This window comes from Eublepharis macularius, chromosome 7 (assembly GCF_028583425.1).
Source record: "Eublepharis macularius isolate TG4126 chromosome 7, MPM_Emac_v1.0, whole genome shotgun sequence".
NCBI lineage: Eukaryota > Metazoa > Chordata > Lepidosauria > Squamata > Eublepharidae > Eublepharis > Eublepharis macularius.
In genome coordinates this window covers 37,771,874-37,796,874 of record NC_072796.1, presented here as the reverse complement: position 1 = coordinate 37,796,874, position 25,001 = coordinate 37,771,874, and the positions used below count along the sequence as shown (strand labels likewise).

At 40.8% G+C, this 25,001-nt stretch overlaps 1 protein-coding gene across 1 annotated transcript in view; it reads right to left on the bottom strand.

Moving 5' to 3' along the window:
- The window catches only part of JARID2 (jumonji and AT-rich interaction domain containing 2), a 247,100-nt gene that overhangs the window by 44,839 nt on the left and 177,260 nt on the right, over nt 1-25,001 (bottom strand). Inside the window, exons 4-6 of the mRNA XM_054985817.1 lie at nt 16,995-17,164; nt 9,594-9,770; nt 4,926-5,155 (exon numbers count right to left, since the gene is read on the bottom strand). Of these exons, the coding sequence (XP_054841792.1) occupies nt 4,926-5,155; nt 9,594-9,770; nt 16,995-17,164 (577 nt within the window). The remainder of the gene's footprint in view (nt 1-4,925; nt 5,156-9,593; nt 9,771-16,994; nt 17,165-25,001) is intronic.

Sequence of the window (25,001 nt, the reverse complement as noted above, 5' to 3'; positions counted from 1 at the left end):
TGTGTTAAATTAATACTGTTTTTCCTCATTTGGTGTCCAGTTTTGCATTCCTGCCTCTTTAAACTTCAACCTCATTTCTACTTGATATTCACATCCTTTACACCAGATACACTGTAATCAGTTTTATTTTATTTAAGCAGTAACTTCTGCTATCTTTTAAAAAAGGGTGACCTTTAGGTTTAGATTGGAGTCTACATAGGATTGCACTGTTTGTCCAGTACAAACTGCTGTCCATATTAAGTTCATACAATATATGTGGGATATATGATAATAAGACACGGACAGACTTGGCAAGATTTCACAATATGTCAATCAAAGTCAGAACAGAAGATGCAACCAAATACTCCCACTCCTAAAAAGATACACCTTCAGTTCTAGGTGTACCTGCAGTCTTCATCTTGAGTGATATTATTTAAAACTATTCATTTTTGCCTTTCACAGAGCTCCAGCTTTTGTAGAAAAGAAGTGAAATTTGTTCCTAACAAAACATTTTCAAGGATTTCCTCGATATCGTTACATGTAAATGGATTTTTTAATATAGCCACAAAAACAAACAACTGAAATGCACTCATACAAATATTTAACATTTAATTAGCATCAGGGTGTTGTGAAGAATACACAGGAGCTAGTGTTCCTACCCAGAGGATTACAAAAATAAACAGACAGGCCAGGAACTGAAGGAAAAGATAAGGGAGGAAAGGATAGTGAATTGGTCAAGGTGAAGTTAGGGTGACTCAGAAAAGAGGAGAACAGGAGAGACCGGAAGGAAGAAAGACCACGCGAGATGACCTTTTAAGGAGCAAACTGAGAAGGAAAGAAAGAGAAAAAAAGACACTGGGGTGGAGGAAATATTTAAACGGAAGTATAGAAAGCTGAACCTGCTCCAGAAACATTTTTAAAAAGGTGAATCCATTTTAGCACAGTACGTACCAGAATTGCTAACAAGGAGGGCCTAGACAGAGGTCCCCTTCTTTTGTTTTGGTCTTAATTTGGCCTGTGGCTGAAATGAATGCAGTATGACAATAATAGTCTCAAAAGACATCTCCAGCCACTCTCTCAGAAAAGCAATGAGAGAATCAGGGAAGAACAAGTCACAGGAATAAAAAATATGACCATGAACACTTACTAAACGCATTCCAAAATACTTTTATAATGACACTGGTATTTATTGTAACTACTATTGTGATATAGGCACTGATATTTATTGTAGTAATGTATGTTTACAAATATTTACTAAACATTTATATAAAAGTAGTTTGGAGTGCATTTAGGAAGTGATCATGGTTACATTCTGTATTCCTGTGACTCTCTTAGAAAAGGTTACAGGAGAGATTAAGAGAGAGTAACAACAGAAAGCCTTAATATGTTTGGAAGTCTAGAAAACCTCTTCTCAACAACAGCTAAACACACACACAAACACACACACACAAACACACTTTAACCCTCTAGCAGTTTAAAATCAGAATAAAAACTGCCAAGACAGAAACCAAGAAATTAAAATTGTAACCTAACTTAATTAGTTAGGTTCATTAAAAGTACCTCAGTAATAACCTCCATCTAGATCCTTCTGAGCCAGCCATCAAGCTACATATTACTTTACAAGTTTAACCTGCAACACTATATGTCATCTCAGTCTTCTAAAATGGTACTTATCAATATTTGTGATATGGTTAGGTATCCCTACATTTCGATTTGTGATTCCAAACAGAACATTCTCTAAGCACAGAAGTGATCCTAGAAGGCTAAAATACTGGAAGAAATTTTGTCTTGCCCCTGAAAACTTTCCCCCATCTACTTCACTTACAATGTTCTTTGGATACTTCATTGCTCTTTTTTTACAGAAAAGACACTGATGTACAAAGCATATAAACAAAAATACAACCCAGATCAGATATAAAAATAAGCACAGGACAAAATATACTATATCACAGTCTATATTAAACTACTACAACCTTTTTCAAGCCAGAAAAAAAAATGGGAAAAAAGATTACATGGTCATTCTAAAGAGATTTTAGATTTTTACATTGTTAAAAGGCCATCTCTTTTGCTTATACTTACTTTACAGGACCCTTAAGGGTAACCAGTACTAAAGAAAGCAAAAGTAATTATGGTAGGCAGTTTCTTACCTTTCTACTGTTGATATGTCTCCCCCCATTAACCAAAAACACACAACCTTTGTGAACCAGCCTAATAAAATGGCTGCACTGCTGGCTTCGCAGGATCGCCATAGGGAGTCTAGAGTCAGAGTTCCATCCTGAGGCAGTGCTTACGCTGAGCGCATAAGAAAGAAGTTAATTTTAATGTAAAAAGTAGTAACAGTGATTGATCATTAGTCTCTATCACTCGTTACACTGCACAAATTAAGCTGCAAAAACACCCCCAAATGATTAGTCACTTCTTTTGCTTGTCCCCCCTCCCTCTAAACACACTAATTGATTCAGACATGTTCTTTATCTTTGTATCTCTCTCACTCAGTAGAAAAAAACAAGGGTTCTCCTCAATAGGAAAAGTTCATATTTACCCTCCAACTTCAAATAAAGCATTAGTTCAAGACCTCTGGATGGCTTTGTTTTGCTCTAACATATACTATAAGAACAACCTATCAGACTTTATAGGCACACATAGGTTAAGAAAAAAGGAGAAGAAAAAAGAGGAAAAGTTTTGCTTTTTTTTTTTTTAAAGTCTACTTTATTTCCAAGGAGGAAAAGTCAACTAATGCTATAAGAAGTGTGGGATGTTCAACCTTTATGAGCAAACATTCTCTGAGGGATTTTGCTTAATTCACTTACATAACCAACAGAGGGCCTCATTGAATTACATTTCCTCTCCCTTCAACTCCTTGGAGGATTAAAGCAGGAGGGCTAGAGAACACGGAAGATAAAGCAACAAAAAACATATAGTAAAGAGAGAAAGAGACACAAGTGTATAGCTCTATACCACGGGAAGAATGTTACAGAAAAACAGAAAGGGTTCTGGAACTGAGGTCCAAAATAACGCAAACTTCTTCCTTTCAAGCGTGGCCAACAATTTAACACTAATTCTAAAAAGCAGAAATGTTGTGATTTAATGCTAGGTTGTAGACTTTGTATCTTACCATGTTGACAATACTGTGAAAACAGTGTTTTCCCCGTTACAGGGTCACAGTCCTACAGTAAATTTAGCCAGAGAGACGTGGAACAGTCGAGGTTCCCTCAAACGGTGCAGAATTACATCCTTGACTTCAATGCACTCAGAAGGGTGCAATTCTGTTTAGGACTACACTGAAAGTTGCCTAATATTTGGAAAGAGGTTTTATAGGTTCTTCTTCCTCCATTTTCGTTTACTTTATTGATCACTATTTTTGCGCATACCGATGCCCCTATCTGAGAAGGAAACATACAAAAAGCCCATTTTTGGATTCAAGAGTAAAAAAACAGTTAGATGGCGAGGCCACCAAAAGCTTTTCTCACTGGCTTCTCAGAAGCCATATAACCATGCTGCGAAGACCACACGTCCTTCCTCTGCTTCATTTGTCATGTATTCCCTTCCTACTGATATTGATGTCTTTATGCTCCTTGCAGGGTCTTAACCCCTGTCCCAAGGCTACTGAATCTATAAACTATTTTTAGCCAAAAAAAAATATTCATTGACTGCTTTGATCTCAGGATAAAAACCTAAATCATTCTCTCAAAATCGCTTTGCTAGTCTTGGTGCAAAGTTCTTGCACATTCTGGTTTATGTGCTTTTCCCACTATTCTGATTGGCCCAACTGATTTTTCAAAAACTGTACACCAACCTCTCCGTGTTGCATCATACTCATTGTGTTGTCTATTTCCCAGCTCTTCTGGATCATTCAGGAGGTATACTATTAATATGGAGTATATAATGTATCTCTGTACCAATGGTATTGTGAAAAGTGAGATTCCCTGCTCTCTCAATTATATTCTGGGATTGCAAAGAATCTTCATCCTCATGGTCTACTCAGTCTACCAGGTCACATGAGCAAACAAAAATGTATAGTCCTATGAACAATATAAACAGATGTCTCACCTGTGGCAAAGCCACTAATTGTGTATATGAGCTTTAAGAATGGTCATAAATGGTCTAAATTTACAGAGTTCTAAACAGAAAAAGAGAATTACTGGCAAATGATGGCTTGGAGCTCCTCACCTAAAAACTGGGTAAGTTACCTTAAGGAGTCCCAGTCGGCAAACAGCCAAAAGCATTCTGGTCTTTACAAACCTCTTCCAGCTGAACAAACAACACCCCAACCAAAGCCTTGTTTAGCCTTGCTCTTCGGCTCATGGAGGTACCAGAGAAGAAAATTAGTTGATGTTAGATCTGAACAAAGGGAGCGGACAGAATGTGTACAGATGCAGGCCTCTACATTTTGTGACATTCATTTGCTGTCTAGAATTTGGCACACGGGTCAGAACCTTTCAAAGTAAGCTGAGGCAAGACCACCACAGAAAAGGCATGTTTATTAACTTGAATCACCTACAAATTAAGAGAGTAACTCAGGAGACTCTCACATGGTAAGTTTATCATGGTAGAGTTTGCCCTCCAACACAAGTCTATTTTACACATCTTTTCCACTGAAACCCCAAATGTGATGGAAATCAGATTGACAAGGTTGTGGGAAATCATTCTTACCACCCAACCACACAGATTTCAAAAACAAAACAAAACTCTAGTGTATTTTATGTAGAACCTCTCATGCAACTTAGGTGTGGCAATGTAGTGCAAAGTGCTAGAGATCTCTATCAGCATGTGTCAAGCTTCCCTCTGCCATTAATCTACTCATAGAAAGTCAACCCTATGTACTTTATTTTTTAAAAATTCCTTCATACCAAACTTTACAAGCATATCAGTATGTCCTTTATACAACCCCCCCCCCCACAAAGCATCTTAACATAAATATACACAATGACATCCCAACGAGTTACCTGTTTCCTTATGTCCTGAGCCGATCGATGAAGGGTGTGGTGATGGTTAGCATTGAGCCCTTTTGTGGAGAAGCCCGTGTTTGTTGGAGGGTGGTGATTAGCAGCAGACTGGTCTTTTCGGCTCTCAGATCTGTGTTCACTGTTTCTTTCCTTTGCTGGCGTTGTTTCTTTGATTTTGTGTTTCTGAACAGGTTCTTTCTCTTTTGTTGACTTGTTAGATCCATTGAAGACTGAGAGCAGGGAACACAGATACATGAGAAAAATAATGGATGAAAATAAAAGAGAGAAACCAGACTGAAATTAATTCTAGTTGAGGTTTTTTTTATTTAAAAAGATAACAGGTTCTAGGTAAAACATTTGATGTCTACCTTGATATAAAGAAATAAAAATAGCTATACCAAAACAGAAGACAAGGTTATTGTAAATTCACTGGAGCCTAGTTATCAGACAAAACCTACGTAAGAGCTAGGGTCACCCATAAACACTGATGTGCAATATTCGTAATCACTGTGTTGGGCCTACACACTGTCTCTGCATTGCTTCAGCATTTGGAAGTTGCAATTCACAGGTACAATAGCAAAGTTGCAGTGATACACGTGCAATGTATGAGGCATACACACTGCAATCCTAAGACACTTTCCTGAAATTGAGCCCCATTTAAGAGACCTTAACAAGATTTTGAGTAAACCTGATTATAATTGCTCTCACAGTGACCTAACAAGAGCATAGATTTGGCAGAGGATCTGGAGAGTGTTAAAGTAAGCATATTGTCCCTAACAATAGGATAGGAGAGATACCAGATCCCCATGCTGAATAAACGCTGGGGAAAGAAAATGCTGCTGTTAAGTTAAAACAATACCACCCCTTTCCCACACACACAAGTGTCAATGATACAACTAAAGGTCTCAACACACACCCACACAAGACATTTCTGGTTCATTCTATTTTCTCTGTGGTTTCTCTGCTCTTAAGATCTAAACACACTCACACAAATGATAAGAATTCCAGCACTATCATTAGTTAAGGTTGCAACAACCAAAGAGCTAATCAGCAGCTATGAAGCAATGTCACTGAGCGATTATTTAAAACACAAACCAGCTCCAGCACTTTCCCACATGGTAACCGTAGCATTATCTTAGAAAACACTCTAACCACTAAAATTTATCACGCCCTGCATTTGGGTCCCAGCCATGTTGCAATCACTATCAATTATGCCACTGGTCTTGCACTTAAAAATTATACTTTGTGTTAAACAATAATTCAGGAAGAATTAGGTGGCTAACTTGTTTACCTCCTTTAGATGAGATCTGGAAGGAGGGAGGTGGGTTAGACATTTGACATGTCTGAGAATAGATACATATTTGATGTCATTTCATTTTTACTGGATGACCACTGTAATGGATTTTATGCCTACTTCTTGGTGCAAAGATTAAAGAATGGAAGTTATGGAAGCAAATGTCCACTTCATTCCAATAATCTCATAACCAGAGAAAGTATATTTTTTGCAATGTCTCCTTGTAACTTTGTGAGGAGGAAAAGGGACTTTGGCAAAATGAGTGGTGATGGAAAGAGTTTCCTTTTGAAGCATCATTTATTGCCAGCACTTGTTCAAACAAAATTCTTTTGTACAATGGAACTGAAATTTTGGCATGAAAAATGGTTTCATAACCTAAATCAAAGAAAGCTGGTGTAAGGAGGAGTAAAGAACCAAGGGCAAGGAAACACCTACTGCAGGTGTTTCCTTCTTGCAAAAGAAACACTCCCCTTTGCCAGGAGAAGCTAACAGGACACAGCAAAGCAAGAGGAGGCATGAAATGCAAGAGAATTTATCACTGGGTCCTAGAGAAAGAACACAGAATTGATTTACTGTGAAGGTGCTGCCAATGTCAATAGAATATGTATGATTCGGGGTGGGGGAGGGGTATGATAGGCCAGGTATTTTTTCATTCCAGCTGCTAAAGCTTTGGGCTTCAAGCTACTCAGTGCCGAATACATTTTTCAAGCCCTGGCGACAAAGTGCTGATCAATTTATCTGGATATGACACAAAGGCCATGTGAAGAAAATATGTTGTGACTAAGGCAGCTCTGCTGATTTGCAAGAAAGTAATTGATGTGATACTGCAGGAACAAAAATGTTGCATTAGTGACAGTGCTAACGTAATAACCTAGCAACTAGGAAAACAAGAGCTCAAATCAGAAATGAAAATAAATCTGTTTACAATACATACATCTTGCTAATGCTGGTTCAGAAAGGAGAAGAGTCAGAGAGAATTAGTAAAAATGTGCCTAGACAGCTAGAATGAGTAATATCATCATTATTATTCTAATTGTAATTATAGAATATTATTATGGACTAGCTTAATTAATGTGAGGTTTTAAAATAAACCCATGTTTGCTCTGTTCTCCTGCAAGCCAAAATGGTGTGGAACTTGTTCTCAGGCTTTGGGTTCAAATACCGAGTCAGCCATTAAAGTTCACTGGGTGATCTTGGGTTGCCATTTTCAGCTAACTTACAGAGCTGTTGTGTGGATGAAATGGAGGACAGAGAACGATGTCTGTTGTGCTGAACTCCTTTGAATCAGAATGTGTGTGACACAGTGGTTAAGTTGCTGGGTTGTGAATCAGCACTCTGCTAGTTTGAATCCCACTACTGCCATGAGCTCAGTAGGTGGCCTTGGATAAGCCACTTCTCTTAGCCCCAGCTCCCCAGCTGCATTGTGGGGATAATAATAACACTACCTTGTTCACTGCTCTGGGTGAGGCACTAATCTGTCTATAAGAGCGGTATATTATTATTATTATCATTCTTATTCGAATTATCCAAAACACAATCAACAATAAACAGAGGTCACATATTATTGATTGGCCTTGCTAAGCTGATATAGGTTTCCACTGGAGACCTAAGTATCAACCAGATATCGGCGTAATATGTATGCTGTTCCAAGTAGCGCCATCTTTTGCAGTTCTGTAGGTGTTATGTCAGAAAGCTGCACTTTTTCCATATGAATTGCAAAGTTTTTCGAGGTGGTTCCAAGTGCCCCAATGACAATGGGGACTAATGTTGCATTTTTCTTCCATAGTCGGGTAGTTTCTATTGCCAGATCTCTATATTGAATCATTTTTTCTTGTTCTTTTTCTTTGACTTTGGCATCCCCAGGAATTGCGATGTTGATGATGATGACGATGAGAATGTACTAAACAGGATTAGATATACCTCCAAGGAGGAAGGGCAGGAAAAAATTGTGATTGATGGCTAGAACCCAACCTCTAAGAAAACTTAACATATTTACTCAAAAGGAAGATGACTTTTTTTACTTTTCTGGCTTTAAAAGGATGGGTTGCCTTCCACTTGGATATACAGATCACCTGAATGCTGCTATGTAGAGATGGTGTGGGTTGATATGAAAGGTGATTCAATATGCCCATGGAGAGTGTTGGGGAAAGCACCAGAACTCAACCATCAGCAGAGAGGAGCGCCACTGAAAGCAACACGGTGTCTGGCTGCTTTCAGGCCACTTGGAGTTTTAAGGAGAGAGTGGAGGAGTCAGATGGACTTGCTGATTTTAGAAACTGCAGTTTCTTGCTTGGCAAATGCTAAGCAGTGGCAAGAACAGTGGAGGTAGCTTTGCTCCTCGACTAGTTCTGACTCGTGTTTCAAGCTCAGAATTTTACTCCACATCACCTTTTGCTTCTTCACTTGTGCTTCAGGCAAGAGTTGCCTAGTAATTCAGCTTTTTTTTCCCCCCAAGAGAGAGAAACTCTCAAAGCGCACAGGTTTTACAACAACTTAGCACAACAAACAGCTCTAGCTGTTATGAGTTTGTGTACATTTTAGAGCTAAACTACAAGAGATGAATTACACGAGGATGCTCACGTGAAGGGAGTCGCAATGTTAACCTGGAAGCTGAGTTTTAAAAGAGATCGGAAGGCTCTGTCAATTTCCCCTCTCTACAGAGCCAGCAAAGATCACTCTTCAGAGGGTTTGTTTATTTCCTCTTCAACTCCTAGAAGGGGAGGTGAAACTGACAAGAGCCTTCAGGGGGTTAAGAGGAAATTTGGGGAGAGGCAGTTTAACACTGCATTGCCAAGGACAGCTGCACTCTTCTAAGTCCACTGATTTCAATGGACTGAGAAGAGTATAATTCTGTTTAGGATTGCACTGCCAGATGGTCAGTCATTATCTCAGCCTTTTCCTAGTAGTTTGGCTGGCAGGGGGTGGGCTTTAAAAAGCCACTCTCTTGCCTTTTTAAAGTTTGAAACAGAGTTACAATGCAAAAAGGTGTAAAAAGTGAAGTGATTATTTTCTTGTCCAGTCTGTATTGATTATTGTCCATGAATTACTACTCAACAGAAAACTTGTTTATATTACTACCTTTTTAAAGGAGTGGTTGTTTTAAATTCAGGGTCATCTTCTTTTTTTTTGTATAGCCTCTTTTTTTAGGAGGTTTGTCTTACATTAAAGGTTGTCTTCATTTCCAGTAAAAATGGTAGATACAATGGAAGATGCTGCCATTTCATTTTCATAGCAAGAAAAGCAGTGATGATTTCAAACTACTGCAGGACCAATAATTCAGTTTGGTACTCTAATAACTTCATAAATTCGAATTGACCAACATCCTCTACTCCAAACAGTACAGACAAAGTAAGTTTTTATGTTCAAGAACCTACCATGCCCATTTGGAACTTGCTTCTGTGTTTTCCCTTTCCTTGGGGTCGACTGGCACGAAGATGAAGCATTATTTGAAGCTACCTTAGCATCTTCTGTTTCCTCATCTTCTTCTTCCTCATCTTCTTCATCCTGAGAACTTCCAAAATATACCATGTTGCTGGGTAGGGCTGGAGAACCTGGTAATAAATTGGGTTCATCGTCCAGTTACACACAAATTTAAAGATCACCCAGTTACACACAAATATTAATCCTAATGAAAATATGGCCATAGAGTGACTCAGAATGAGGACTCAGGAAAACCAGTTTGTACATTTTGTGTCCAGGAATGCTATCTTTTAAACTGCTCCTATACTTTTAATAGCAGCAATGCACAAAAAAATATTAATAGGCAAACTTCGCCTGGCATGGTTGTAAGTGATACATCTATCTGTACCTGGTTAATTTCTGTGTGTCAAGCAGCTGTTAAAGAGACAGGACCAGGGACAGGAAAAAGGGCGGCAAATCTTTAGATTGGGAACACTGCCGGCGCCAGGGTTTCTGGTACCTGAGGCCACCCCCCCACGCCATGGACTGCGTGATGACATCATCACACAATGACGTCATCACGCAGCACAAGCCGGGGGCATTGGCCGGCAGATGGCTGGGGTGGCGGGCAGAAGCTGCTCCACACTCTGCATGCCACCCTGGCAGCAGCTCGTAGCTGCTGCGCCCGGCTGGGGACGTGTGGCGGCGGCAGAGGCAGCAGCACGAGGTTGGCTGGTTGCAGCATCTGTGGCCCAGACACAGCAGCTCCGTGGTGCACGCCTCCACCCCCAACACCCCCTCTGGTGCCCTCGCGCCCTGAGGCCACTGCCTACCTGGCCTCAATGGGCACGCCAGCCCTGATTGGGAACATACTTCCCATGGAACATTGGCCGGAGCTTGTTCTCACAAACCAACTTGAGTATAGTTACTAAATTCATGTTTGTCTTCTGGGCATCGTACTTCCACAGCCTTCCCTGTTCATGGTGTATGGCAACAATCTTAAACCTTTTCACACCTAAGACTCAATCTCAAGCGGCAGCATTTGAACACAAGTCCGAACACACAAGTCATCAAAGTCAAGTGACAGAAAGAAAAGGAGCCAAAGTCTCTGAACTTGCTTGTGCTATAAGCGATTTCTCTTCAGTGAGGAGTGATCTTACCTCACCATCCTGTTGCTCCTCTCAGTGTGTCTCTAAACACAGGATAAATGCATGGCGACTGCTTTCTACATGTGCACACTACTACCAAGTCTTCCAAAAACATCATAAAGAAATGAGGACTCTACAGGGATTTGCATCCCACCTAACAGTTCCAACCAATGAGCTGAAGACCATTGGTTAAGGCATACCCACCTCTGCCCACGACAACTAAGATCATCAGGGGAGAAGACCCTGCTTGCTTTTCCTATAAAACTTGTGGAAAAGATGTGTGGGGTGGAAAGCAAGTGTTTTCTGCATAGATCCCCAGGCTTTGGGACCTGTTTCCTATTGATTATTCATATAATTTTAAGAAATTAAGATCCCCAAACGATTCTACTTAAATCTGTTTAGATACGGTAAATCTTGTCCTTGGTTTGGTGGGTCAGAGAGGATGACATTTAGTTTCTAGGTAAAGGTAGTCCCTTGTGCAAGCACTGAGTCATTATTGACCCATGGGGGACGTCGCATAGCAACATTTTCTTGGCAGACTTTTTACATGGTGGTTTGCCATTGCCTTCCCCAGTCATCTACACTTTACCCCCAGGAAACTGGGTACTCATTTTACCAACCTCAGAAGGATGGAAGGCTGAGTCAACCTTGAGACAGCTATTTGAACCCGGCTTCCGCCGGGATTGAACTCAGGTTGGGACTGAGCAGAGCTAGGGCTGCGGTACTGCAGCTTACCACTCTGCGCCACGAGGCTCTTCTCATTTAGTTTCTAAAGGAGTAGAAAATAGAAATATTGGTAACTGAATCTCTGTGACACTTTTTTCTTTCTATGATGAGAATTCTATCAGCTTGAATTCGGTAAATTTATTTTTGAAAGAACTATGTCTCAAAACCAGTTGAATCAAGAGTATAGTCAGCATCTGTTTTGCCAAAAGCAGATTTCATTGCTCTTTAGGAATAGCTGGCAGAGTTTCTGTAATATTTACTGAAGTGCAAACTAACTGTTTTCATCTGGACTGAAATCAAACTGCTACATTACAACCACGACAAAAACCATTTCACTCCAAGAGCCTTCTGTGTAATTTGGGCTTTGGTTTCTGAAAAATTGGATTCTTTTCTCTGAATTATTTGCCCAGCCCCCCCCCTTTCCTTTTCCTGATCCCATCTTTCTTCTCACAATTAAACATAGCCAGCTGTGCTTGAGAAACACTAAAACAATTTAAGCCGTCACAATGATTTAAGGATGAAGCCAGGTCAAGGTATGTGGGCCTTAAGCCTGGCCTAGTCAATATGTGGCTTGCCAAATGCTACATTTCTGAAGGATTAGCCCCCCCCCCTTCTGACAAGAGGCCCCATTTCAGGACTATGTATAGATGGAAAATCCTGCCTAGGCTGCCTGGCCTCTCTCTCAGTACTGAGAATATAAGGCCTGACTTCTATTTACGTGCAGGCCATCGTGCCAACATAAATGTAACTTAACCCATTTAAAAGCCACTTTTATATTTGCCCTCATGATGTAAAAGGAGCCACAGTGTAAATGAGAATCAGCACTGCAGCCTCCGAGGGGAAAAGAGCAACTGTGCATACGCTGTTGCTCTTGTAGAAGTAATCACGGAGGACAGAGTTCACTGGTGCCTCAGTAAGCAGCAAAAGTGCTTGGGTGGGTCAATTTAAAAGTCTGTATGCAAGGCAAGGAGCAGAGAGACAGACTGCCCTTCAAAGCATGTGCCCTCCATCACTAGTGGACCATGAACGGGCTGGCATTATGGCTATGACATACAGCCCAATTCCTTCTCCCCCCCTCCCCTTTAAAGCAGCTAGTGAAAGCAGTAGACCATGGGACAATTGTTTATTCTCTGGGGGGGGAAAATAGGGGGAAACTTAAGAGACTGTTTATTCTTGGAGGGAGAACAGGCACGAGAGGGGGAAAGTTGGAGATCTCAAGGAAACTTTGACTAGAATACTGCAAAAAAAAAACAGAATAGAAAGATAAAACATGGAGAACATTATAATAAAGGTTAATAAAAGAAAGACAAAAAATTAAGGGATGTGTTTTAAATCAAGAACCGTTTTAAAAACTTTGACTAATCTTGCTGTTTAAAGCTCCACACAGATTAGGTGGAAGAAACCGATCCTTAATTTCGAACGGTCATTCCTGCAGCCTTTCTAGGAACAGCCTCAGCCCCCAAAGCATATTTCCAAGCTTTCGGCTAACAAGAGCGATTCTACTGCAATTTTCAGATTTCAACAACTTCCTATTTTTTCTTCTTCTTGACCATAGCCACATTTAATTTCACTGGCACGCATGTCTTGTGCAAAATAAAACCAAAAGCGGGAACTGGTTTTCTTTGACAGGATCAACACAGGGCAGAAAAAGGGAACACAACAAATGCCCTGCTAGATCAGACCAATAGTTCTTCTACTGCAGCATCACATTTTATTCTGCAGCCAACCAGTTGTGCTAGAAGACCCACAAGTGACGGCACAGAAGCCAAAGTTTCCCCCTGCAGTTTCACTACAGCAGCTAGCATTCAGAGAGAAACTGTTTCCAAATACGGAGAGTCCACTCAACCATCGCGGCATAGCCATTGGTGGGCCTATTCCATGTATTTGTCCAGTCATTCCGCAAAGAAACGACAAACTGAAAGCCTTGCTATAGTAATCACCGGACTGCGGGAAATGGCTGAAATTACTAATTAATGACGCATAGTCACTCTGCCTATGTTCAGAGGAACTTCGTATGTTCCAAATCCGAACTCCGGCATTCTAAGAAGTTTCAGGGGCTTAATCAGAGACTAAGGTCTGGGTTCAATTAGATCCTTACACTATTAAAATGTTTAGAGTATTTTGAGTCAATCAGCTATGTTTGACTGAATAATTAGGCAATTATTGCAGCATTTTAATACAGATCATTGTCTGAAGCTTTTTAACGAACAACAGTTCTCTGCGCCCACCACAGACTGATCTTTTATTGTGGTAAAAAATGTCAAATACAAATCTTGGTTAAAACTTCGTAGACAGAATACATATTTGCAGATTCTGTGAGCTGAAAGCAGTTAAATTTTAAGTTTATTACCACTAATAAAAAGAGACAGCTTCATGCTTTTAAATGGGTGCAACTTCACATATGGAAATGGTAAAATCTGAAGTATTTAGAACTGCAAATCATGTATACTGATTTTCAGGAGAAGGGATAAAATTCTGATTGTTCGGGATGGAAGGGTTAGTTTACTCCCCTCCACCGCCATTTCAGAATCATACAGACAAACTGAGGCCATGAAGCAGATAAAAAGCACCCCCCTCCCCAATGTCCACATTTTAAAGAAGCCCTTTCACAACTGACTCAGTAAACTTGTAGCTTGCTTTGGAATGTGCTTATTCAGCTTTGTTTAACCTGAGCCCAATATGAATAGAGCTCAAACAGACCCTAGTGTTACTAAGGAGGCTATTATGGCCTCTTTGGGATGGGGAGGGGGACTTAAGGAATTCTTTGTGTACTGTTCTTTTGGATACAATGCTTTAAGCTGCAAACCTTACAGAGGTTAAACAAGGTAGGGGGCCATCAAGTTTTAAGGCAGTGATATGTCAAATAAGCACAAAACTGAATTGTCAGTATCCTTGGAAATAGAATACATCTCCTGGTATTTTAGCTGCATACCGCTATGATAAATAACTAGGAAAGGGGACTTAGCTGATTATCTTTAATATCAGCTAGACCCTCAATATTGTAGCAGTGGTGCTCACAGAACAGAATGCTCCTACCCTCTCCCTTCCTCTGCCCAGCTGCAGACTGCTGTACTAGCTGGAATCCTTCTCCTATGGGCTGGTGGCCTGTAAGAGGCCTACAGTGGGAGGAGGAAATCAGCAAAAAATCTCACACAAGTAGAATGAAGAAGACCCAAACCCGATATTCCCTGCAACACAGTAAAAATGACCGTAAGCGCATGCGCTTTGCAGTGCGATCCCAAACAGATTCACACCCTTCAAAGTCCCTTGACTTCAATGGACTTAGAAGACTGTAACTCTGTTTAGGATTGCACAGGAGGTTTCACCTTCTCCATTAAGTTATTGTATAGGCAACTTACATCTAGGGATAGGAACTCCCACAAACCAAGTTGAGAAATGTCCAACTCATTACTCTGGATGTTATAAACATTGGATCAGGATTAGATTACTTAAATCCAGACCCAGGTTGAATCACACTTCATCACCTTGCTTGCTACCTTAAGTTTCCACTGTCAGCTGTACCTAAATTTACCCTACCAGTGGAAGAAATTTACCCTATCAAGAGAGGCCTCATGCTCAATCCATTAAACTTGGATCTTTAGGAATTTTGTTTCCTATGATTCAGTGGCAATAGATACTCCTGAGCATGCTCACATTCCCATTTAAAGAGTGTTACCACTTCATATTAGCACTGCTTCATACTAGTATTAGTACTGCATACTACTTCAACTAATAAATCAAGCACTAGTAAAGTTAAGCCCCCAGCTGGCTATGTTCTGAAACATGATCCTAAGGCACCTTGCTTAGGCTAGTAACTTATAAAAAGGGGTTCAGGCATCACAGTAAAGACATGAAACTGGTACCTAGGGAACTTTAGAATCAGGAAAGAAGGAACTGAAAGGGCAGTTAAAACCATGACATGGGGGGGGGCAGGGGGTTGTTATTTGCGGTGATGGTGGGTAAAGAAAAAACAGTCCCTCTCTAGCATGGAAGGTCTTTAGTAATTGTGTCTTAAGTAGAAAAGGAAGATATTTAATCTGGACTGCATTAATTTGTACTAAGATTCAACTTGTACTATGCAAATCCAAAAAAACTTCCGTCTTCTTTGTTTTAGGGGGAAGAGGGCTTATTTGTAAACATGCACAGTAGAATTAGCTGTATCTGCATACCTGGCAGATCTATAGCTTAAAGAAGGCTGACAATGCATGTAAAGGAAGAAAAACAAACAATTGCAAGCATCTGTTTAGGAGAAAATAAAATCCAAATCACTCCCTCAAGGGAAAAAGTGCAAATGCTAAACCTGTGATACACAGAAAGAAACACCACTCTTTTGGATTAATCACTGAAAACATAATTGGAAGTTATTTTCTGCGCTAAAAGGGAAAATGTTTATTTCATTGCATTTATTTAACATATTTATTAGTTGTATCGATAGCTACAACAGTGAAGGCTATCTGTTATGCTAAATACATTTTAATATAGTAAGTAGCTCTTCATGTATATGCCTGCTAACCAAAAACACATGTATCAAATTTGGACAGCTACTTTTTCTAGGGAAGAGCAGCCTGAGAAAGGTTTTAGGAGATGATACATTTAGGAAATGTATGTTTCATCCTCCCCTTTGGTTTGTGCTACAGCAGCCATCAAAATCTCCCTCCCTCCCAAGTTGCTGCTGGTTATATATGGTTAAAGAGTCTGTGAGATCTACTTACAGATTTTTAGTTTTTTCTTATAGTTTAGTCCTGAGAAAATCAATTGCCCAGATATGAGGTGCATGAATATCTGTTTGTAATTAAACGTTAGTTGCTTAAAAAAATTCAACACTGTGTATATTTTTAAAATGCTCAAGAATAGGGCCTGGGCCAAATAAGAATAGTGGTGTTACAGTGTTTGTAACTGTACCACTCCTTGGGCGCCTTAAAATATTCAGTGCTTCAGAAATGTCGAGAAAAAAAATGGTCATTAATTTATGATTGCATGGCAGCAGAATAAACAGTGAATCTTATTTGGAAGAATAACCAGGTCTTCTATATAGACAGACTGCATGGGATACATAGTTCTGAGAGTGGGGTTCCAGAATGTTATGTTGACTGTGACCCACACACACTTTATTACAGAGCAGCCTGGCAGAAACAAATCAGTACTACAGAGTGCAGTGGAGCTTTATTAAGTCAATAGGACTTCTGCCGTTGGTTTCATGAGTTTAAAATACAAACACAGCTTATGCAGGGAGACAAGGTGAGAGATGGAATGACAGAGAAAGTAAAGCCTTTTCCAGTGAACAAGAGCTAGACAAATGAAAATTCCATTTACTGCCCACCGGTTTATTTCTAGATCATGGCCCTTGTAATGGCTACTCTTTATTACCACAGGTACCCTCAGAAGGCAGAGGAGAAAATATAATAGCAAAGAATGGGCATACGGACTGCAACTCTTGGAATTTCAAGTTAGTTCCCCCCAGTCTGATGCTGCAGGCAAAACAATTCTTATGTATTTATTTACCTCGAAGGCAGAGAAATGTAAGGAAATCTTCTGTCTTGGGCTTCCGTTTGGAGAGGTCAGAAATCTGTGTAGCTGGAGGGGGCAATAATGGCTCCACTATCTTTATTGGAGTTGTGCTGGGACTGTTTGGCTGAGACTGAGCAAACTTTCTTTGTGCTTGCAGCCTTGGCCTAAGAAAAACAGAAGGAAATACAATTAGGCAGCAGAACAGAAGGCAGGGGAAATTAGCTCTGAAGCCGGATGAAGGCCAAGATCTTAAATGAATGCCTGTCAGGTCTTCCAATAAAAATGCCAACTATTCTGTATATTCCTGAACACAATAATTGGTTATTAGATCTGGCAACTATACCAACATGATTTAAAACTTATTAAGCCACTTGCACAACAGACCAAAATCAGGACATACAAATACACAATTAATGTTATAAATAGATTTCAACTTTTTCCACATACATTTTTGTAGGTGTACAACTTCCATAAGTGTTAAAGATGTGGAAACAACCTCTCCCCCATAACGAAAGAGGAGTAATTGACAGGAAATATTAGGCAAGAGCAGGGCATCTGGGTAGTGGTTAAGTAATTGAACTGCAATACAGCACTTCACGGGTTCAAATCTCACTATTGCCATGACCTCCCCAGGTGGCCTTGGGTAAGGCATTCCTCTCAGCTCCAGCTCCCCAGCTGAACTGTGAGACTAACCACACTGACTTTGATCACCAACTCTGGGAGGCTACTAATCTGTCCAGATGAGCAATATACAAATGAACTGCTATTATTTTTTTAATTTGATGGTAACAACTGAATAGCATGTGAACACCTGGACTTTTCTGTTTTACTAGAGTAACACCACTTCCTTGCACTGAACAGCGAATGGGTTTTCGAATGCCTCTGAATGTCCCCTTCGATTTGAGCCCTGATACAATGCTTCCTTCCCCTCTCCCACTTCAAACACTGATTACCCCTGTACACGCATAGCTTTATGTACAGAGGAGAAGGGGCACCCCCCACCCACCCCCACACACTCATAGTCAACTGAAAAGAGCCAGCTACAAGTTTCATGTGTTGGTAACTTACAATGCTGTGGTAACATTTGAACTGGGATGGCCACAAGGCACAATTACCCAGAGCAAAACTGTTATTTCCCTGGGAGAGGCCAGTATGAATGGGAGTAATCATTCACCCAGCCCTACTATGTATTCTCCCCATTTCACTATTACCTGATCGGCAAGGAATGAGACCACAGCGGAGCAGAAATGAAATGGCTCAGGTAACACAAGAATTAGCTATTTCTGCACCAAATATGCAAAACTCCCGCAGTGGTACGGCTTGTTAAATTATCAGGCAGACAAATTAATGATAGACAAATACTCCTTATGCACTTGAACTGCATCAAGATATAGAATTATTAGTAATGATCATAGCAGTAGCTCAAGTAATCTGGCGACGTCCTCTGTGCCACCTTTGGCCTGCAGGAGACCTTTCAAATTAGATTTCCTCCACAATCTGATTATGTATTATCTAGTGGAATCTGCACTGCTGCAGGATGACCAGGGTGCCTAAATCTTTGATTGGCTAATGCCTTTAGTTTTTGGAAGAGTTGCGGCATTTCTAAAGCCAGCGCCAAGTTCATGTCATTTCACCAGCTGAAAATGAACACACTGGTCGACTTCCCTCCAAGCTGCTGTCATTTGTGTAAACACTCTCTGATTCTACGTGTTTGCTCACGTGTTTCCTTCTCACAAAACACAGCACTATATTCGGCATCTACTATGTTTCTTCACAGCATGACAAATATTCTCACAGACGCACATGTAAGGCTCCCCTGGTACAGGAGGAGAAAAAAAGGAAATAAAGGTTCTTGATCCACCAGCTATATGCCTGTATCTTTTGAGTCAAGTCAATTTTTTTTTCAGACCTAAGTTAAACAGATGGTGTGTTAGGGGGTCCCATTTAACATTTTCCTGGTTGTGGATTATGCTTTCTTTAGTGCATAAGTGGTAGAAATCTTTGGTCGGCAAGTTCTAATTCAGGGCAGGAACCTGAGGGGCTACAATAGTGCTGGAAACACAACTGAAAAAGAGAGAAGGTAGGTACCAGAAACCCACTTGGAATTCAGCAGAACCCAAGTTCACCATTCATTGAAATTAACACTACTACTAACATGTACTAACATATTGCTTAATGATAACGTAATACAGATAAAAACAGGGCCACTGAGACCCACTATGGGCCTCCAAACCAGAATCCCTCTGCATCCTCTCACGCCACCCAGCCTTAAATATCATATGAAAATAACTAGATGAGGGCACCTCTGCTCCCATGATGATCAGAGCACCTCAAATTTTGTCCCCTACTCCTCTCTGCCATCTCTGAGGCCCTGAATAAAAATTGCCAAAGAAAATGTATTTGCAGCAGCACAGACATTAACAGAATTATTATTTGGGAGAGCATACATTTAATATTTCTTGTTACAGCCACTCTTGAAGGCAAACACTAACCAATTAGCATAGGAGGGGGAATTAACAATCTATAACATCGGCCCATATACATTACAAACATATCACAGAAGTAGGTGCTAGAACATGAACTCCCTCCCCCAACCTAAGCCTGACAAAGACAATTAAAAATGTTGGAAGCAACACAAACGTTGCTCTGTTAGCAAACAGTAGCCATTGATAGGGATAGTAGGGTGAGAGAACCATTACGGGTATCAAAATTTTAAAATATTGCCTTTGTTTCTGAAAAGAGAAACACTTTTCCAAATCAACATGGCCCATGACATTTCACTTGCTGACTTTCCCATCTATGCTTCAAGAATTGTCAGTTTGAGTTTGAAAAATATGTTATGCTACAGAGATCTGGAGTGCATTCTATATTTCAGAATTTTACAACCACACAGAACTGGAAGTTTGTAATCTCCACAGGGACAGAGCCAGAAACTGAGCCAAAAACCTTTTATTTACTTATTTACAGGGCGTTTTTTCTGGGAAAAGAGGTGGTGGAACTCAGTGGTGGCACTCAGGACCGCACAATGATTTCACTTTGGGCCAGTTGGAACAATGGGGGAGTTTTTTAAAGTTTAAATTGCTCTTGGCAAAAATGATCACATGGCCAGTGGCCCCACCCCCTGATCTCCAGACAGAGGGGTTGTTTAGATTGCCCTCCACGCCGCTCCAGCGGCGCAGAGGGCAATCTAAACTTCCCTCTGTCTGGAGATCAGGGGGCAGGGCCACCGGCCATGTGACCATTTTCAAGAGGTGCCGGAACTCCATTCCACCGTGTTCCCGCTGAAAAAAAGCCTTGCTTATTTACGTATCTATATATACCACCTTTCTCTTCAAAAGGGAACCCAAAGCAGCTTTCAGTATCATTCATCCCTTCTCCATTTTATCTTCCCAAGAACTAACCTGTGAGGTAGGTTAGGCTGAAAGAGGGTGACTGGCCCAAGGTCACTCCAACAAGCTTTTTTCAGATTTTTCAAGCCTCAAAATTTCATCCTCTTTGTCTAAGCCCAGACATTATAAGGAAGTCCGCTAATGTCTCTCCAACAGTTATTTTTTAAGGCCTCAGTGAACTGTCACAGCAGAATTCGGGGAAGTTCCTGAACCTTGGGAGCAAAGCAACTATACAGTCCCTGACTTGTCTGACCAAGTTTGGGATAGCACTCTCACTCAGAGCTGAATGAGACTAGTGCAAAGGGGTATCCATGTTAGCTTGTTATAGCAAACTAAAACAGAAGTCCAGTGGCACCTTGAAGACTAACAACATTGACTTCAATATGAGCTTTGACATCTGCGCTCAAGGAAGTTCATATTGAAATAAATGTTGTCAGTCTTTAAAGGGCCACTGAAATATTGTTTATTTGACTGGCTTAAGCTTAGCCAGCAAGCTTCCATGGCTGAATGGGGATTCAAATTCGAGTCTCTCAATGGTCTGATAACCTAACCCAGGGTTCCCCAATAAGGTGCCAATGAGTGTCACAGCATTGACTGTTACCTCTCCTGGTGCTCTCCAAGCATTTTTAGAAAGCGGATGGGGCCAAGTGATACTTTTGCCCAGCAGGGCTCCTGATCGGCCATTGGAGATCTGATTGGCTGTACAGATCTTTAAAAACGTTACTTTGGCAGCTGCTGCCACCACAGCTCAAAGATATTCACTGCATGACTGAAGGTAAGCTGTGGTTATGCATGAAAAGATTTTTTAATTAAAAAGGCATCCTGTTAAACAGAGTTTCAGCTTGAAATGTTGAAGAGTTACTGTTAAAAATTTTGTGGTTGGCTATGCCTCCCGAAGAATCTATTTTGTGGCTTTGTCTACCATCCTGTGTCAGAATTCCAAAGGTACCTACTTGCAGGTTCAAAAGGTTGGGGACTCCTGCTCTAACCGGTACACAACATTAGCTGTAGAGCAGTTGATCCGAAGCTATGAAATCCTGGCCACATAAAGCTCTTTCCAAAGCTTTCCCCCTCTGAGTTCTATACCTTTTTCAGACATTTCACAATAAGGGATAGAAACATATGCCAACATTCTCAAGAAAACAAATTGAATGCCGGAGTCAAGATCCTGTACAGAAAGGGGGAGGGGGAGAGAACAGCCTTTCCTGTGAAGAAATGGGGTGGGGGGAGCAGCCTTCACAACAACATAGAATAATCAAGACAAGGCAATATGTTTTAAGATAGATGATCTAATTCAACCAAGACATATTCTGCACAGGAGGATCATGTAAGCTATCCTCCTGTGCAGAATATAGGTACCTTTACCTCTATTCTGCACAGGAGGATAGCTTACATGATTAAAATGGCCTCTTTGTTGGCCTTCAAACTATGAAATTCAAACTATGAAATATCAGGCTGCAGGGTCAGCTCTGCTCTCATACTATGGAGATATTTATAGCATATAACAACATTCACAGTTTAGGCACAAATGTGAACCTATCAACTGGAATAGCAAAGGCTTCACATGGTTACAGTACAATGATATACCCAGAGTCATGGAGAAAGGTGATGCTCATCTCGCAGTGCAGAGCAAGAGGTCAGGTAGTAAGTGATTAAGTAACTAAGCCTCAGCAATGAGACACAACAGCTGAATTGGACATCACCCAGCAGGACACCCCAGTAAGTGTTTCGTTATTAGAAACGGCTGCATTCTACAATTCCTAAGGCTCAACCAAACGTATTTCACCTAAAATTTTCAGAACACGTTCAATAAAATGCAGTAAGATGATAACTTACAGAACAGCTATACGCATTTTAATACAAATGTATACCTTCTTCCCAAACTATGCCACATGTTAAAGGCCTTTTAACCCCCTACCTACTTTTGCTTCATTTTAACCAGCATTCCTGCCTCCACCACAACTTTGTTAGCCTTTCATATTTATTTGTCATGACTTTATGAACTGTGCCATATCCCACCTCAACTGTATTGATGTCAGAAGGTGGTAACCTCTTGCCAATTTTTGACTTAGAATCACAGTTGGAATGCAGACATACTGCCTCATCCAATTGCAGAAGACAGCCATGAAACTCAGGACTGGAAACAGAACTATTTGTTGTAGTTTTTACAAACAATGCAAAACACTATTCCTGGTCATCTACCTGTTCTTTCAAGTATGCCACTTTACATTTTGTTTTAAAATTAACCAAATGCGTGTCCTTGTGAGACAAAGAATGTGTATCTAGAGGGAGGGCTTGTATGCTGCAAACACACAACGTGGACAAAGAAATTCTGCACAAGCAAACGTCCCTGAGGGACTCTTATCTGTGGGAGATGGCTGCTTGGTGTCAGAGGCCATGGCAGGTGGTGCTTTCATTATAAAACTATCTCTAAGTGAGGAGCTCTTTTCTCTAGTGGGGTCAATCATTCACTTACATGGTTAAGTAAAGGGGAACAATCAAGCACAGCCCAAGAGAGAGGGGTGTGCATTCTCAACACGCTAGCCAATACTCTGATAAGAATTCTGTGTGTGTTCTATGTTGCGCGAGTTGGATCCTGATGCAAAAACTCAGGAGAAGAGAACAGGCGTTTCATGCATGCCCTCTGGACATAGTAGAGCTCGACGTGCTGAGAATGGATTCTCTGTATTAGCTGTTGCGCTGTCTCCTGTGCATTCTACACATTCTGGACTCAAGAGAGCCAGTGTGGTGTAGTGTCTGGAGTGACAGATCTGGGTGACCCAGGTTCAATTCCCCGCTCTGCCGTCAAAGCTCACTGGATGACTTAGGGTTAGTCACGCTTTCTCAGCCAAACCTACCTCACAGGATAAAATGGAGGAGAGGAGAATAATGTAAACCACTTGGGGTCCCCACTGACATAAACAAAGTAAATAAAATAAAACAAAGTAAAATAAACTTTATTAGCTATATCAAAAAGAGTCCAGTAGCACCTTTAAGACTAACGCATCTGACGAAGAGAACTGTGATTCTCGAAAGCTTATGCTACAGTAAAGTTGGTTAGTCTTAAAGGTGCTACTGGACTTTTTTCGATTTTGCTACTACAGACTTGCACGACTAACTCCTCTGGATTTATTAGCTATGAAGACTTATTTGAGCATTAGATCTGTTCAGCAAAAAGAGGAAGATCCTGCTACCTCTCTGTAAGGCCTGGCCAGCCTTGCAGGGTTGGTGCTAGCAGTTTCTAATATCTAACATACTTGGGTCCAGCACTGAGACAGAAACTGTCTGGTGATGCAGCAAGTGGAAAGTAAGCCCAGACCTTTATTTCTTCCCTTGGGTGCACTGAAGTGTGAAACTTCAAGCCTAGCTTTTATGTGGTGCTTTGTACAGTACCATCCTAAACAGAGCTGTGTCTTTCTAAGCAATGAGCTTAGGGAATTATAATCCATCACTGCCATAATGGGCTAGTGGGCTGGTAGCAACTTTCTATGCAAATCAATGGCCAGATCTTCACTAAGGCTTTGACAGCTGGAATTACAGAACTCGCAGGTTGACTGTTTTGGTTTACCCAAACGAATTGTTTCACCTGATAAAACTACTAGATACGAAGCCTTCTAGGTTGCTATAGGAGGCACCGTGACATACTTACTAGTACTGAGTATAGGTAACAGAAAAAGAAAAAAACCCTACTGAGAAAAATTGGGTTTACTGAGTTTTGTTTCATTTAATTACTCTAACACCAATTCTAGCACAGCATCCGGTCTTAAATGAACTACCCACAGATGTCTGGAATGCCTGCCTACTTTAAAGTTTCACTGAAAACTGGGAAAGCTAAACATAATTGGAAAGGATCTGAATTACTGCCAGTTTAATTATGTTCCATTCTATATTTAAAACTCCAAGATTCTAAATTTGCATGTTTTTCATTTTATTGTATGCCACCTTAGGAACTTTTTGCTGAGAGCATAAAATGCTTTAAAAAAATAAACAAACAATACAAAAATAAATTCTAGATGTTATATAGTTGATCAGATCAAAGTATGCACCCTGGCTTCCTCTATAAAATAGACCTGCAGGTCCCAATTCAAAAAGCAACAATGCAAAATCCAACATACACACCAATACTATTGATGAGAGGAAATATTTATAGTCCTGCCCCCTTCCCCCTTCATTCCTCCCAAGTAAGATGCACCCCAACCCATAAGAAAGGAAGCACTCAGCAAAGAGGAAATCTATATGGGAACAGAAGCCGTTTAAAAAAAAAAGTAATTGTAGCAGGGATCACCCTGATTCAGTCAACATGGCAAAAAGAATGATAAATGTTCTTTAACCCCTCCTCCCACGGGCCTTAATACTCTGGTCAAGCTGCTCCAAGGCTTGGGGGTAGGGGTGCCATTCCCCTGACCAGGGTGGCAGATCCCCTGCTCCTAGACTCCCCCCCTCCCCACGTCAACTTACTTGGCCAGAAATGATGTCATCGCACAAGCTGGGAGCGCGCACGCAGGCTGTGTGCATGCGTGAAACCAGGACTCAGGGGCGCAGTGAGGTGGGTGCTGGACTCCCAATCTCCCGCCAGGGGAGTCAAGGGACCTGGCAACCCTACCTGGGGGAG